At 34.4% G+C, this 15,509-nt stretch overlaps 2 protein-coding genes across 2 annotated transcripts; both read left to right on the top strand.

Annotated features, from left to right (window-relative positions):
* The first annotated feature begins 561 nt into the window (after positions 1-561).
* LOC110793546 (polygalacturonase-like) lies at positions 562-2,511 on the top strand. Its single transcript, XM_021998428.2, has 4 exons — positions 562-1,055; positions 1,198-1,487; positions 1,680-1,905; positions 2,060-2,511. The coding sequence occupies exons 1-4, from the start codon at positions 612-614 to the stop codon at positions 2,276-2,278; spliced, it is 1,179 nt and encodes a 392-aa protein (XP_021854120.1). The 5' UTR covers positions 562-611; the 3' UTR covers positions 2,279-2,511.
* A 6,143-nt stretch (positions 2,512-8,654) lies between these two features.
* LOC110793544 (polygalacturonase-like) lies at positions 8,655-12,281 on the top strand. The gene is made up of 4 exons (XM_021998427.2): positions 8,655-9,126; positions 9,734-10,023; positions 11,316-11,541; positions 11,670-12,281. The coding sequence occupies exons 1-4, from the start codon at positions 8,677-8,679 to the stop codon at positions 11,886-11,888; spliced, it is 1,185 nt and encodes a 394-aa protein (XP_021854119.2). The 5' UTR covers positions 8,655-8,676; the 3' UTR covers positions 11,889-12,281.
* Positions 12,282-15,509: the final 3,228 nt, after the last annotated feature.

Here is a 15,509-nt window from a genome sequence, read left to right on the forward strand (position 1 = left end):
GTTAGCATGTACCGTAAAAGATTTTACCAAACTGTAAGCACATAATACATTAATATATACATTCATATTCCGGAGTAATAACTTTGCAAAATACATAAAAGTCATAGTGACTAAGGCAAGACTATGTTTGGTTCACCTTATTTTGATTGAAAATAACTTAACTATGATTATTTTTATTTGTGTATAAAGTTATCTAAAAAATTATTTTTGTAGTAAGTCAAAAAAAAAAAAAATTAATAGTTAAAACAAATGGACAAGATGATATTGCATGCTTATGTTAATTTTCTATCGATTGAACTTTATGATGCAAAGACGAGGCTACATATTCTTTCTTGCAATGTTTATTAGGGAGTCTATACTCTATAATAATGAACATAATCAATATTCATAATTAATTAGGAATGATACTGTCCCCTCATCCCGGTCTTCCTTTCAAATAAAAGCAATGACACCGTACGTGCTTAATTAAGAACACAAATAACTTAAAATAACATAATCTAGCTAGATTAGTTAATTTATAATCATTATTAAGATCTATAAATCAACTAAAAACCCACAATTAAATTATATTGCCTATCTTCCTTCCTCCCTCAAAATTTGCCAAAGGGAAGATGGGAAAGCTACTTCCTCTTCCCATAATTGCTGAGCTTTGTATTATCTCTTTCTTATTACTTGTTTTAGTAAAGCCAAATGCAGCAATTAGTGTGGTCAATTTTGGGGCCAAACCCGATGGCCGAACGGACTCAACCCAAGCCTTCCAAAAGGCGTGGGCTTCGGCTTGTAGTTCGGCAACGCCCGTCACACTTGATATACCGTTTGGAGGATTTGTAGTCCAGCCCACATCTTTTACTGGGCCGTGTAAGAAACAGGTCACGTTAAGGATTAAGGGTACAATTATGGGCCCATCTGATTATCGTATATTGGCCCAAAACAATGTGTGGCTCCGGTTTTACAACATTAATGGGCTTACTATTAATGGGGGTACACTTGATGCTAGGGGTCAATCGTTTTGGGCATGCAGACGTGGTTATGGGAATTGTTACAAGGGAGCACAGGTATAATTGTCAGTTGGTATAAAAATTTTAATTGGTGTTAGTTTGTAAATACTATCATTACTTTGTACAGGATAAATCACGTATCGATTGGTGTAAATAATCTCATACGTATTAATATTTTATGTACTTTTTGTTTGTGCAGTCCATAACGTTCGTAGCGTGCACGAATGTACTGGTGAGTGGGCTAAAATCGATAAACAGTCAGATGAGCCACATGAGCGTAAAAAGCTGCGACAATGTAGCCTTCAAGTACTTGACACTCTTAGCTTCACCTGAAAGTCTTAACACTGATGGCATCAATGTTCAACACACTAATCGTCTTACCATTCATGGTTCGGTAATCAGTACTGGAGATGATTGTATTGCCCTCGGACCTGGCACCCAAAATACTGTCATCAATAAAATTGCTTGTGGCCCTGGCCATGGTATTAGGTATTTCTCTTCGTCATTTATTGTCATGGAGTAAACAAGTACGTTCTTCGTAAGGAACGTGTCACGTTAACTCGTTCATTGTACTTGATTTATATTTTGGATCATCGTTCCAGTTATTTTCATATTAGTATACGCAACTTTAAGATTTGTACAATTAGCAATAACAAGATTATCTGTTTGGCGATTTTGCAGCATTGGTAGCATGGGCAATACCCTACAAGAAGATGGGGTAGAAAATGTAGTAGTTTCAAATGTAGGGTTTTGGAGGACAACGAATGGTGTACGAATCAAGTCATGGGCTAGACCTAGCAACAGTTTTGTCCGTGGCATCACGTTTCAAAATCTCGTTATGTATGATGTTTTAAATCCCATCCTCATTGACCAAAAATATTGTCCCAGTAACAAATGCCCTCACGAGGTAATTAATATCGTACTCCAAAACTCTATTAACATGATTTATCAATAATATTTCTTATATACACCCGTAAAATAAGGTGCACCCTGATCTTAATCGGTAATTACTACATACTAATTGATTATTATACTAATCATGAGTATATTTTTCCTGGCAGAATTCCGGAGTGAAGATTAGTAATGTGAAGTATATAAATGTGAAAGGAACATCAAAAACCAAAGAGGCAATAAGATTTACTTGTAGTCCAAGTAATCCATGCAATGGGATCAAATTGAAAAATATCAAGCTAACTTTCGGGAAACAACCGGCGATAACATCTTGCAGCGATGCTCATGGAAGTAGTCGTGGCATAGTTAACCCTAGAGGTTGCTTTTAGTAATCGTCACTTACGAGTCCATCACCCATTGATATTATATAAATTAAAGATCGAGGATTAATTTCTATTTCAAGCTGCTTGATTAAACTATTGTATGTATACACTTCAATGAATAATGGCTAAATTATGAATTGTGCGAAAAAAATTAAAAGGTTTATCGAGTATCGGTGTACAATATATTTATTATACACCAGATAATTTGCGAATACAAAGGAGGCATATTTGCTGAATAATTAGAGCGTCACGTAGGAAATCTAATGGTTTGGGCCAATGAAAAATAAAATTTCTAATTTATTTTTGAATTACAAAAATCGAGTGCCACGTAGATAATTAATTAGGTGCCACGTACATATTTTAATTAATTAATTACTAATATATACAACTCCATCCAAAATCAAACACTCTAATAATTTAAAAATAAATCTAAAATAAAATTCATCTAGAATCAAACACTAACCTACAATAAAATTTAATCCAAAATCAAACACTAATCCAATATTAGAGCGCCACGTAGGAAATCTAATGCATTCGGTCAATGCAAAATAAGGTTTTTAAATGATTTTTGTATTAAAAAAGTCGACTGCCACATAGATAAATAATTAGGTACCACGTAGACATTTTATTAATTAACTATTAATATTATGCATATACAATTTCACCCAAAATCAAACACTCTAATAATTAAAAAATAAATCTAAAATGAAATTCAATCCAAAATCAAAAACTAATCTAATATAATATATAAAATATAGCAGTTGGTATACATAAGAGTTTTATTTTAACTTAACAATTTAATAGAATCCGTGTATCGAACAGGCTAAAATCTAGTTTTTACCTAATTTTTGGTAATTTTTAACCTATATTGGCTAACATTTTATAATATGAAGTAACTTTTTATGGATAAAATTTCTACAGGGTCACGTGATTATTTAATACATTATATTATGATTTTGAGGGATAATATTTATTAAAATTAAAAATAGTATCTCTAAGAGATAAATAATTATACAATATATCGGCGGGCACACAATTTACATCTTTCTAGCTCGCTCTATATATAAAACATATATTTTTCATAAATTATTATTTAAAGTTATAAATCTTGTACAAAAGAATAAAAGTTAACTCATAATGGTTAAAATTGAGTTAACTTGACATAATATAAATTTTTTCTCTTAAATAAAAATATTCTCTTTCAAAATCACTAATGATGTATAAAGGTAACCCTTTAATTTAAAAAAGTTGATCAAAACATGTTAAAGTTACCAAAACACTAGGTAATAGTTACTCTGCATGCAACACCATTTGTATTTTGTTTGAATTTACATTTTGCTAACTTATCTGACATATTTTATTTTAACTTATCTAAACTTTCGAACTTGTATATTGTATAAACGTGTTGTAATTATTGTGTTTTCAAGGCAAAATACTAGAATAAGAATAAGATCGTGTTTAAGATTATCGTGCACTGTGGTAACCAAACCAATGCCTTGAAAATGAGATTCGATTCAACCGGGGTGGACAATAGTATTCACCGATTCGTTCCCTAAGATTTACACAACTCTCGTCACACAAAGGCACTTTTGGGTGATGAGATAGATCTATATAAACTTATGCCCAAAAGGAAGAAAAGAAGAGGAGAGAAAGAGATAACCAGTGTGTGTGTTTCTCATATTGTTTTTCCAAAACGAAGGAGTATATTTATAATATTCCAATCAAGAAGTGAAGAAATCTCAAATCTATAAGGGTTTGGAAAACCAACCATCAAAGAAAGTCCAAAGATCTAAAGAGATTGATGACCATCAAGAGCAATAAAATACTCATAACAATGGGAGATTAATTATCTCCGTAAACATAGAGAATAACCACAAAAAACCACTCATCAACATCAGTAAAATAGAGGTTCTATATGATTTAGTGGGTATAAAATAACCCAAGGAAGCCAAGACATTCAAAGGAATCCAATGACCATCATCAATAGACTTAAGTATGATTATAAAGAGCTTAATAACCTACTTAATTAAGAGCATCATCAAGCAACTTAACTCAACATAATTATAATAATTAAGTCACTTAAAATACCATCAAAAGGGTTGTTACCAAAGGAACCCAAATGAAGCAAAGCAAAACTTGACAAACGTGACTTTTGGCCTTCGCCCGATCGGACCGGACTAGCCCGCCTAATCGGGCGCGAGTGCGACAAAAACTTCCCAGTTTCTTCTCTGTACTCGCGCCCAGTGGCACCGTACGACCTCTTTTCTAGCTTTATTTCCAAAAAAAGTACATATTTTGTTTGAAATATGTAAAAATACATAGAACATGCATGCCATAGTTTTGTAGTAGTACTAAATAGGTACTAATAGATAATAATTGGTTCGAGGGAATATAGCTTTTTGAATAGGTTGTAAAGGTTTTTTTTGGGGCTTGTTAGTCATCTAGGCATGCAGGTTTGTGGAGTAATTGGTTTGTTATTTTATTTATTTATTTACTTTTATTTTTGACAAGAAGGACTATGAACAACAAAACAGACACTAAAACGAAAGCGAGATAATTTGACGCTGACGAGCCTGGCCTGCAAGAACATGGGTATCACTAACCACCGATCTAGACACCTTCCAGAGGGTGAACGATTGAAGCGAATCCAAAAGTCGTCGAACCTCACCAAGAGACCAGGAAACCTAAGAAGTATGGAACATGTCGTAGATCAATATATTTCTTCTCTAAAATTTGAGGTTGATGATGTGTGAGAGCTGAGAAACATGTAGGAATCTATTTCGGCAATGAAAATAATAAAGTTCGCAACATATGACATTTAAGCCGTGTTACAATGATGACATGTCATGCTAATCTATTATACATGTTACAAAAAAAGTAGGAAATTCTTAATATTCTAATTTGTTTCCTTCTTTATATTGACTACCTTATTTACATATTTTCATAGTAAAAATGTTGCATTGATAAGTAAAAATATTCTGATGACGCATAGCCAACGTGACGTCTATATGTACTAATTAAACTCCGACACATAAAATCGTGACAACTAAATGTTGTCGCAACTTGCGACCTTTACCATCACCTTTTTGAAAAAAACCATACAAATCATAAATTAAAACGATCGATCGATTAGCAAATTGGTATAAAAAGCATAACCTCCCATTTTCTTGCTACATTGATAGTTAAATCAAGGAAGAACAAAAAGAAGCTATCCCTTATAGGAATTCTAGTGTTTTTTTTTTGTGCAAATGAGCCACAAGGGCGGGGATGAGAATCGATCTCAGCATCACCTGCAACCAGGATGGATTCTCTAACCAACTTAGCTATCCATCACTCTCTAGGAATTCTACTGTGATGGCCAAACAATTAATAGGAGGGAGCAAATAGCAGTCCCTCTTCTAACATATTTATGTTGTACATCTTTATCTACCATCTAAATTTTGGATTATAAGCAAGACCGGTCCTAACTTTTTGGTGGTCTAAGCGCGAAACAATAATTTGGGGCCATATATTTTAAAGCTTTACCGTAAAACAATTACTTGTAGACAGGGTTTGCATTTTATTAAAAAGTTGATCTGATACTACTTTGTAACTAATCAAATCAAGAAAGTGGATTTTTTTTTTCCTCTTTTTTTAACTCTACTAAAAACATACTCTAAGGCTTGAAAATGTACTATCGGTCGGGCATGAGTGGTCGAGTGCCACTACCAAAAAGTCTTTTTTATTCACCTTGTAAACTTACAAATTATATTCGCCCGACAGGGGCGATTCCGTCCAGTTTCAACGGGAGACCTCAAGCCCTATCGGGCGGATCCACCCGGTGCCATCGGACGAAGCCTTTTTCCAGCTTAATTTGCTACCAACGATAGTTACGTGTGAATGACAAACGGAAATTGAAACTGAATCAGATTGATTCCGGTGACATAATGATTTAATAGGGTATGATAGGTGAGTTCACGTTGTGAGAATTAACTTGTGTTTAAATTTGATGCTTTGACGGCTTAATAGTCTAATACACACATTATTCAACAATATTGTCTGTCTTGGAGTTCTAAAACTCTATTGAATTGTACTCCGTATTATTCATATGATCGATGATGACCTGTAGAATCTTTACTGCTTCTCTTTCTCACATGAAAATGTTCACCCTCCCTTTATTGCGGCTTTAAGTTTGCTAATCCACCATCTACATTTTACGGAGTCGTACAAATATTAGGATTGTCAACAATTAACGTTGTTTAACCCATTTTTGACAAAAATTAAAGTAACCTAAACAAAAAATTCACACATTCAATCCGCATAAATTAAAAGACCCCGCGTAAAAAATAACTTCACTTTTTTCCAAAAAAAATCATCATTTTTTCAAAGGCAATTTTCTTGGAAGAAGTGAGTTTATCTTTGGAAGAATCATTTATTCATTTACCTACTCCGATATTCATAGTTTGTTTTTTATTTCTCCCTCCGTATAATAGACCGTATGTTTTCCATTTAGAGTGACACAAAATGGTGTGATTACTTTCATACTTTCCTGTATAATCATCTAATTTTTGCAAACAATTGTGTATTAAAAAACAATACTCCCTCTGCTCTCGAATATTAGTCCTGTTTGGAATCTTAACACTATTCACAATTGAAGATAATCTTTTGATTTCTTTCCAATATGTATTTCAAAACATATTCATCTAAGATTTTATTTTGTTCGTGTTAATGCGTAGTTTAACAATATCAATTTTTTATATTTTTTTAACATACGTATTTGGAGATATTTACATTTAATATTGAGTTGAAACGAGTTGAAAAGTCAAAACATGACTAATATTTAAGAACGGAAGGAGTACTAATATTGAAAATAGGTGGAGGATCACCCTTGATCCTACCCATACCCTACAGCCCTACTGAACCATAAAATTTGGTTCCGAGTCTTATAATTTTGGAAAATGTGTAATTATTAATCCAACCTTTGCCCGATTTTCTTTAATTAAGCCTACCTATGCGATATTTCTAAATAATCCAACCTTTATGACCTAACTACTATTATTAAGCCTAACAAGTTACTAACCTGATGTAGGCGGTATTCACCCTTACTACTATTATTAAGCCTAACAAGTTATATAACAACTATAAATTTTTTTTTTCCCCCTCCTTTTCTTTATTTGCTGTTTTAGTTTTCGTTCCTCTCTCCTCTGCGATTTTCTGCTTCATCTCTGCACTCTTTCCATTATTTCTCTTCTCCACCATTCTTGATCCCTCATACCTCTCCATTCGAAGTTCATCAAAAATAATCAGCAATTGTTATGGCTGGGGTAAAGCAATTGTCTGTTGGATCTTGATCTTCTTCAATTCAATGTTTTTTTTTCTAAATTTTCAACAAGACCACAATAACCAACATCCCACAACATAAAAAAAAAACTATATAATTGCAACAGCTAGGGTTTTTACGAACTTTCCATCAAGGAAGCCCAAAATTCAAAAATTTACCAAAAAAGGAACAAAAACGCTAGGGTCGTAAGTTCACCTTCAATTGTACGATTCTGGAGACGAAATTTGAATGCGTGTGGATGAAGTCACCTATTTCCACAAGAAAATCGATGATGATGTCATGAACCAGTACAATTGTGGTTGAAACAGTAATAATGGAGGAGAAAGGAATTGAAACACGGTACAGAGAAGAGAAGGGTTAAGGGTTTTTTGAAAATAAAAATAAAATCCTTGTTTAGGTGGCAAGTGATGATGACGTGTCCAATATTTTAGGAGGGAAACCAACTTTAGGTTGTCAACGTTTTTAACGTTGACTTTGTAGCAGGTAACCGGTCATCCAGGCTTAATAATAGTAGATGGGTCATAAATGTTGGATTATTTAGAAATATCGCATAGATAGGCTTAATTAAAAAAAACTGGACAAAGATTGGATTAATAATTACAAATTTTCCTATAATTTTAGACCTTTAAGGATCCGTGTAAGGTATGGATATTATATAGATCAATAACTTAATGTCCGAGTCCGTATATTACTATACTATACTCAAACGTTACCCATTGTCCATCCATAGAACTACCTTTCTTGCATATTCACTAGGGAGTAAAAGATTCTCATGATTACGGAGTATTAAGTAATTAAGTACATAGATGCCAAAAAAAAAAAAAAAAGTAATGCATCATATCTTCTGTATTCTTAACGTGCTACATTAATCAGTTTAGACGTAAGCTATGTGATACCGTACGTATTTGATAACGTAACTGACATGAAAATTAACATGATCTATGCTAAGTTGCTAACTAGACTAGTTGACTTATACTAATCATTATAAGATCTACACCACCATTATATAAGTCAGGTAACTTATCCTACCCAAACATTTAATTTTAACATCTTCCTCTTAAAGACAATTGTGAACCTGCGGAAGATGGTTAAGGTTTTCCCCCTTAACATTAATAACCTCATTGTTATTTCTCTCTTGTTACTCGTTTGTGCAAAGACAAGTGTAGCATATAGTGTGGTGGCTTTCGGGGCGAGGCCCGATGGCCGAACCGACTCAACCCAAGCCTTCCACAAGGCATGGGCATGGGCTTGTGGATCGGTGAAACCCGCCACACTCGACGTACCTCAAGGGAGATTTGTGGTCCAGCCCATGTCCTTTACCGGTCCATGTAAGAATCGGGTCACATTAAGGATAAAGGGTACAATTATCGGCCCATCAGATTATCGTGTATTGGCCCGGTCAAATGTGTGGCTCCAATTTTACAATATTAATGGGCTTATTATTGATGGGGGTACAACCGGTACCATTGATGCTAGGGGTCAACCATTTTGGTCATGTAGGCGTCATTACGGATATTGTTACAATGGAGCTCAGGTATACTCAAGACTTTTTGGTCATTCTCTTTTCTTAATTTCAAACCTTGTGTTTTTTATCGTTACTAGTTGTTGCTTAGCAAAATTAACTGAGTAAATGTGTTGAATAATTAGACGAGGAGTAAATTAAATACCAAATGTCAAGTAAATATGTTATGGTTTCTAATAATACCTTGCAAATGAAATATTCCTAAATTTTATTTGTTATATAAATATATAATCTACTCATACAAAGATAAATAAATTATTGAAAAGAACGTAAGAGGAAAAAAGGACAAAAGGGATAAAGTCATCGGATAGAAGGTGAAAGAAAGAAAAAGAATAAATGAAATGAAATGAAATGTTGATGGTGAGATTTGAACCTTATACCAAAAGAAACAACCATTTAGAGGTTGCAGATTGAAAATTTTACTCATTAATAGTGAATTTCAAGGAATCCTCACTCATATCAGTATTGATAAGCATAGTATTCAAAACACATGCATTTTAAAGGTTTGAAATACATCAAATCTGACAATTTTTTGATCATGCCCTCTTTCATACGAGTATTTTCCTTTTAAATTTATCGATCATATAATAAAAATTTTGATGTTTTTGGGCCGGGACAGTCCATATCCTTTGTATCATGCAACGGCGTAGTAGTGCGCGGGCTAAAGTCAATGAATAGCCAGAAGAGTCACATGAGCATAAAGAACTGCAACAATGTAGCTCTCAATTACTTAACGCTCAGAGCCCCAAGCGGTAGCCCTAACACCGATGGCATCAACATTCAACATTCTAATCGTATTCTCATTTACGGTTCCGTTATTAAAACCGGTGATGATTGTATTGCTCTAGGACCTGGAACCAAAAACATGGTCATTAACAAAATTGCTTGTGGCCCTGGACATGGTATTAGGTATTAATTTCTCCATCCTTTGATCTTGCCTTATTTTAGCCCTTAATTTAGTCTCTTCGTTCCCTTTTGTTTGTCATTTAATTTTGTACAAAGTGTTTGAAATTAATAAGTTTTAGTAATTTGTTCATGGCTATTGATCTTACTTTAAATGACAAATATTATTAAACTAATTAAAATAATTAAGAGATCATGATTTAATGGAATAACTGAAATATACTTCTTCCGTTAATAAGCCGTTTTTATAAGTGCTACACTTCCATTCCATAATTGAAATTTACCAGACTATTTACTTTATCATATTTATATCCTCTCATGTTCTCCACTTTCAATTATTTACGGAGTAATACTTATTTCTTTTAAGTTCCAAAAACCAGGGTGTGACCTACATATTCAACTCACATCATCTTTTCTCACACTAAATGATTTATACACTATCAATTTTTTTACTCATATTACAAATAAATAATTAACCCTTTACCCCGTTTGGAAAGTATTTTAACAAATTCAGTTCAAACCTCCTAACATAACCCTTTACCCCGTTTGGAAAGTATTTAAACAAATTCAGTTCAAACCTCCTAACATACGTGTCGGTCAAATTATAACGCTTAAAAAAATTGGGAATATAATAGCTAGTATGAATATTAGTAGTAGTTTTATTACTACGTACTATACTCGAATTAAACATGTACATGGGCTGCGAGTCGTGACTAAAGGTGTGATTACCTTCGTGAAGCACTCTTGTTTAATTATTTGTTTAATACTTACTACGTACTATTCTCAAAATTATAAAAAGTTAATATAAAAAGTTAATATTCTCAAAATGAATAACGGGATCAATCTAACAAGATCTTACATGTAACATTTTGATGTATATAATAGTGAGAATTTACGGTCAAAGTTTTCATACTTTAGACACATTTTCCAAAGCGTAAAGAACTTTCTGAAACGGAGGTAGTACTACGTATTAATCTTGCGGATTTAGAGTGTATTTATATTTATCTTGAGGGGTTTTAGGTGTCCTGAAGTCAGGTTTCAAGCAATAGTTTAAGGTTTATTATGAATCTTTCGAGGCTTTTAATTAGGACTTTAAACTTGAATTTCCAACCCACAAGCTAGCAATTGGTAGCTAGACTACTAGATTATTGCTACATCTACCTAGTGATTAGTTCGTTATTAGTCCGTTCATCATTATATATACATGGTATGATGACAATATAATTACTCGTCTACGATCGAATTCTTTAGCAACAATCAACAAAAATCACTAATAATGTTCTGTTTAAATTTTGCAGTATTGGTAGCATGGGCAACAGCCTACGAGAAGATGGAGTACACAATATAGTAGTTGCAAATGTAGTATTCACCGGGACAATATATGGCGTTAGAATCAAATCATGGGCTAGACCTAGCAACAGCTTTGTCCGCAACATTATATTCCGCAATCTCGTCATGCGCAATGTCTATTATCCTATCATCATTGACCAAAAATATTGTCCTAATAACCAATGTCCTCACCAGGTAACAATATATTACTTTCTTACATATATATATATAAATTTATGATATTGTCACTTCTTTTTCCGTTGTACATATATTTAAACTCGTTTGTGAACATATATATAATATATTGTTTTCTTTGAATGCAGAATTCAGGAGTGAAGGTGAGTAATGTGAGTTTCATAAACATAAAAGGTACATCAAGACGTAAAGAAGCCATAACATTAACTTGTAGTCCAAGTAATCCCTGCAAAGGGATCAAACTGCAAGACATCAACTTAACTTTTGGGAGTAAACCAGCGGTGTCTACATGCAGCTACGCTAGAGGAATTAGTCGAGGCAAAGTTATCCCTCCAAGTTGCTTTTAGATCTCATTCGGTGTATTTTACCCTCTCTCACATTGTTCTCAACGCATACGTGCTTAGATCGATCATGTACGTGTTGAGCACACGATCGAGTGACGAAATGATACTTGGAGGCTAAGCCTTTAATTTTAATTAAACTTGTATACACTTCAATGAATGATGGCTTATCACTCGTTTGTTAATTTACTTTCAACTAAATTAATTATAAACGAATTGGCTTGACATTTTGGTCTTGTATCATATCTTACTTATGATACTACTTGTATCGTTTCATGCTTTTAATTTCTGATGTTTGTTTTGGATGTATTAGAAAAGTATACTTCATTGAAAATCTTAATGAAGTGTCTTTTCTCTTTTCTCTTTTCTCTTTTCATTGATAATCTTAATGAAGTGTCTTTTCTCTTTCCTTTCACGAAGAAAATCGCACAGAGTACTAGAGTAGTATTCCCTCTCAAAACATTTCACCATTTTTCTGTTTTGTATCCCGCATTCATATTTAGGGATGTCAGTGGGGCGAGTTTCGTGGGAGACCCGCCCCAAGTAGGCGGGGATGGAGGTAGATTTGGTGGGTGGTGGGGCGGGTGTGGATTTTGTGTTGAATCCGCCCCATTGATCCCCATCTGCTCCGCCCCATCCCCACTCGCCCCGCTTTATACCCGCCATGGGTGATGGTGCGGATGTGGATTTATTTGTTTGTAAGTGATAATATGAATTTAGATGAGACTTTTAAGTTTTTTTGTTTGAATTTTCTTTGTTATGGCAGATACTTTTTTTCGATTATATATATTACTTTTAGTATATGGTACTTTTTCTAAAGTTAATTTTTCATTACTCCGTATATATGACAAGTATTTGCTAAATGGGAAAAATTAGGAGGGTATTGGCGCGGGTATGGGGCGGGGGTGAGATGGGGATGGATACCAAGGCGGGTGGTGGGGCGGGGATGGATTTTAGTTTGTACCCGTTGGGGCGGGGATGGGATTAATTTTGTACCCGCCATGGGTGATGGGGCGGGGATGGGGAAGGCAAATTTAGGTGGGGATGCGGATGTAGGTCCAGGTGGGGATGGGGATGGAGGGACCTACATCCGCATTCCCCCCGCCCCATTGACATCCCTATTCATATTTCGTATTAGGCGTGACCGGGCATTCCACAAATCGAAAGTGGCTCCGTTTGTTGAATCATAGTAGCAACCTTATCATAATGGGTACCAACCAAACCGGCAACAAGAAGTAAAATCAATTTCTGTTCTGACACGGGTTGACCAATATTAGCCAATTAACTGATCACTTATAGTTTTTAACTGCCAACAATACAATAAGAATTAATGTCATGAAAATTATTCAGGTGAAGAAGGTTAAATTGGTTTTCAGGATATACGACCCTGGTATGTTTGTTATCTTGAAAATTGGCCTTGAGTTTATTCAAGATCTGTTGTGCGGAGTCTCCTCTATAAAGAATCATATGAAGAAGGTTGGTAGATATCATCCAATATATATATCCACTGTTTCACAATTGAATCGAGTTGCTTTTGGGATCTATGTGATCAAGGACGTTGAAAGCATGAGTGTGGCAATCGAACAGTTCGTCCCAATTCGAATATTGCACCTTTTCCTGATCAAGAATTAACGGAATAGAGATATTGATATTTATCACCGAAAAGGCGGGGTAAGACAGTGTGAAATTACATTTAGGTGTGATTTCACACAAAAAAAATTATATAAGTTCCTTTCTCGCAAAAAATGGGTTATAAAAGGTCTTTTTAGAACCAAATAAAGCCCACGTGCTGCTCACGTGCAAGTCAATGACCGGAAAAACTCAGTCAATGCCGAAAACTTGCATTTGATTGTATTTCACACAAAAAATTACATTAAGGTATGATTTCGCAAGAAAAAATTACAATAAGGTGTGATTTTCCAAAAAAAAAAATTATAAGGTCATTTCTCACAAAACTTGGGTTATAAAAAGTCATTTTTGGCAAATTTGTCAAAAAAAAAGACATTTGTTACGGCCCACCCAATACAAAAGTCCTAGATCCTCATTCGTTTCAAAATAATCTTTACACATTCTGTTTTAGTTCATTTCATAATATTTTTTACATTGTGTTTTATACTCCATCGGTCCCTCCGTATTTATTTAAGAGATACACTTGGCCGGGCACGGGTATTAAGGAGAAGAATTAAAAAAAATAAAAAAAAATCAAGTGGGGTTGGATAGATATTTTAATAATTAAACAAGTGGGGACCATGTCATTTTGGTGGGTGGGAGGTGGGGTGGGTTTATGAAATTATTTGTTTAATAGAATGGTGGGTCACAGGGTAAATTAGATATATTATTTACGGATTTTTCATGAAATACCCCTCAATTTTCACGAAATTCACCAAATGCCCCTCAACTTTCAGAAATTCACCAAATGCCCCTCACCTTTAATATAATACCCAAACTACCCTTACTAATGACACGCCGTTAGTCCGCCGTTAGCCTACTTTTCTAATTCACCAAATGCCCATACAATGTAACTTATTTCACCAAATACCCCTATTTTAAAATATAATTCACCAAATGCCCAAATGTAAAAATTACATTTTTAAAGCCCAACGGCTAGTTTTTGGGCATGTGTATGTCGGCCGAAAAGAAGGAACAGTCCTTGTCGGCTGGTGTTATGGGGGAGGAAATTGATGAAGCAGGTTCTCCGTGCTAATTTATTGGGCGTTTCTGTGATTTCTCCGGCTAACAATTGTCCATTGGTTGGGGTTGGGGTTTGGTTGGGGTTGGGTTCTCTCTCTCCATTTTTTTAAAGACAAGTGAGAGTCTTTTTATTATTAGATGTGAATACAACATTAGTTTACACCATAACTGAGCTTAATCATAGTTTGGGGAAGTTGATGTCAAAAATCCGTAGCTCTAGCGACAACCACATGTCCATAATAGGACTAGACATCGAAAGACACTACTGTCAAGATGACACCAAACACCAACTTGCTGAAAAAGTTGCCATAGTGAAGCTGTTTTTCTTCGACAATTGCTTGATTATCCAGTTGTTGCGGATTAATAAACCTATTTGTTCACTGGCTTAGTTCTTCCAAAGACAAGAGCTTACCTTTGTTGTTGTTAAAATGAACAACTGTCTTAAAGCGTTGAACAGAGATTATGGGATTCAATGCAGGAATGCTTTTGATTTGCGTGAATTGGTTGTAACTGTTAAACAGGATAAAAAACAGACCAATGAAAAGTTCAAAATATTTGGATTGCAATATTTGACGAATCTATTTACACCGGGTAAAGAATTGTTTTTGTACGTGCTTAAAGGTCCTGCAGCACCTCTAGGAAGTTGGGGTGCTACTATGTTGTCTTTACAACAAATTGAAGCAGCTACTCGTGATGCTTACTTGTGTTGCCTTGTTGCGTATTTCTCTTGTTAATTACTCCATATTTGGGAACTAAACTGCTTCCTCATGAAATTGTAATCAATCTAGCATTTCTGCTGCTAATATTTTCAGATGTGTTAGAAATAAAGTGTACTAAAAATATCAGCAACAGATTAAGCATATTCAACACACAAAAAAACATCATTTATCAAACTAGATTAAGCATATTCACCATTCAAAAACATCATAATGATCA

This window comes from Spinacia oleracea, chromosome 3 (assembly GCF_020520425.1).
Source record: "Spinacia oleracea cultivar Varoflay chromosome 3, BTI_SOV_V1, whole genome shotgun sequence".
Taxonomy (NCBI): domain Eukaryota; kingdom Viridiplantae; phylum Streptophyta; class Magnoliopsida; order Caryophyllales; family Amaranthaceae; genus Spinacia; species Spinacia oleracea.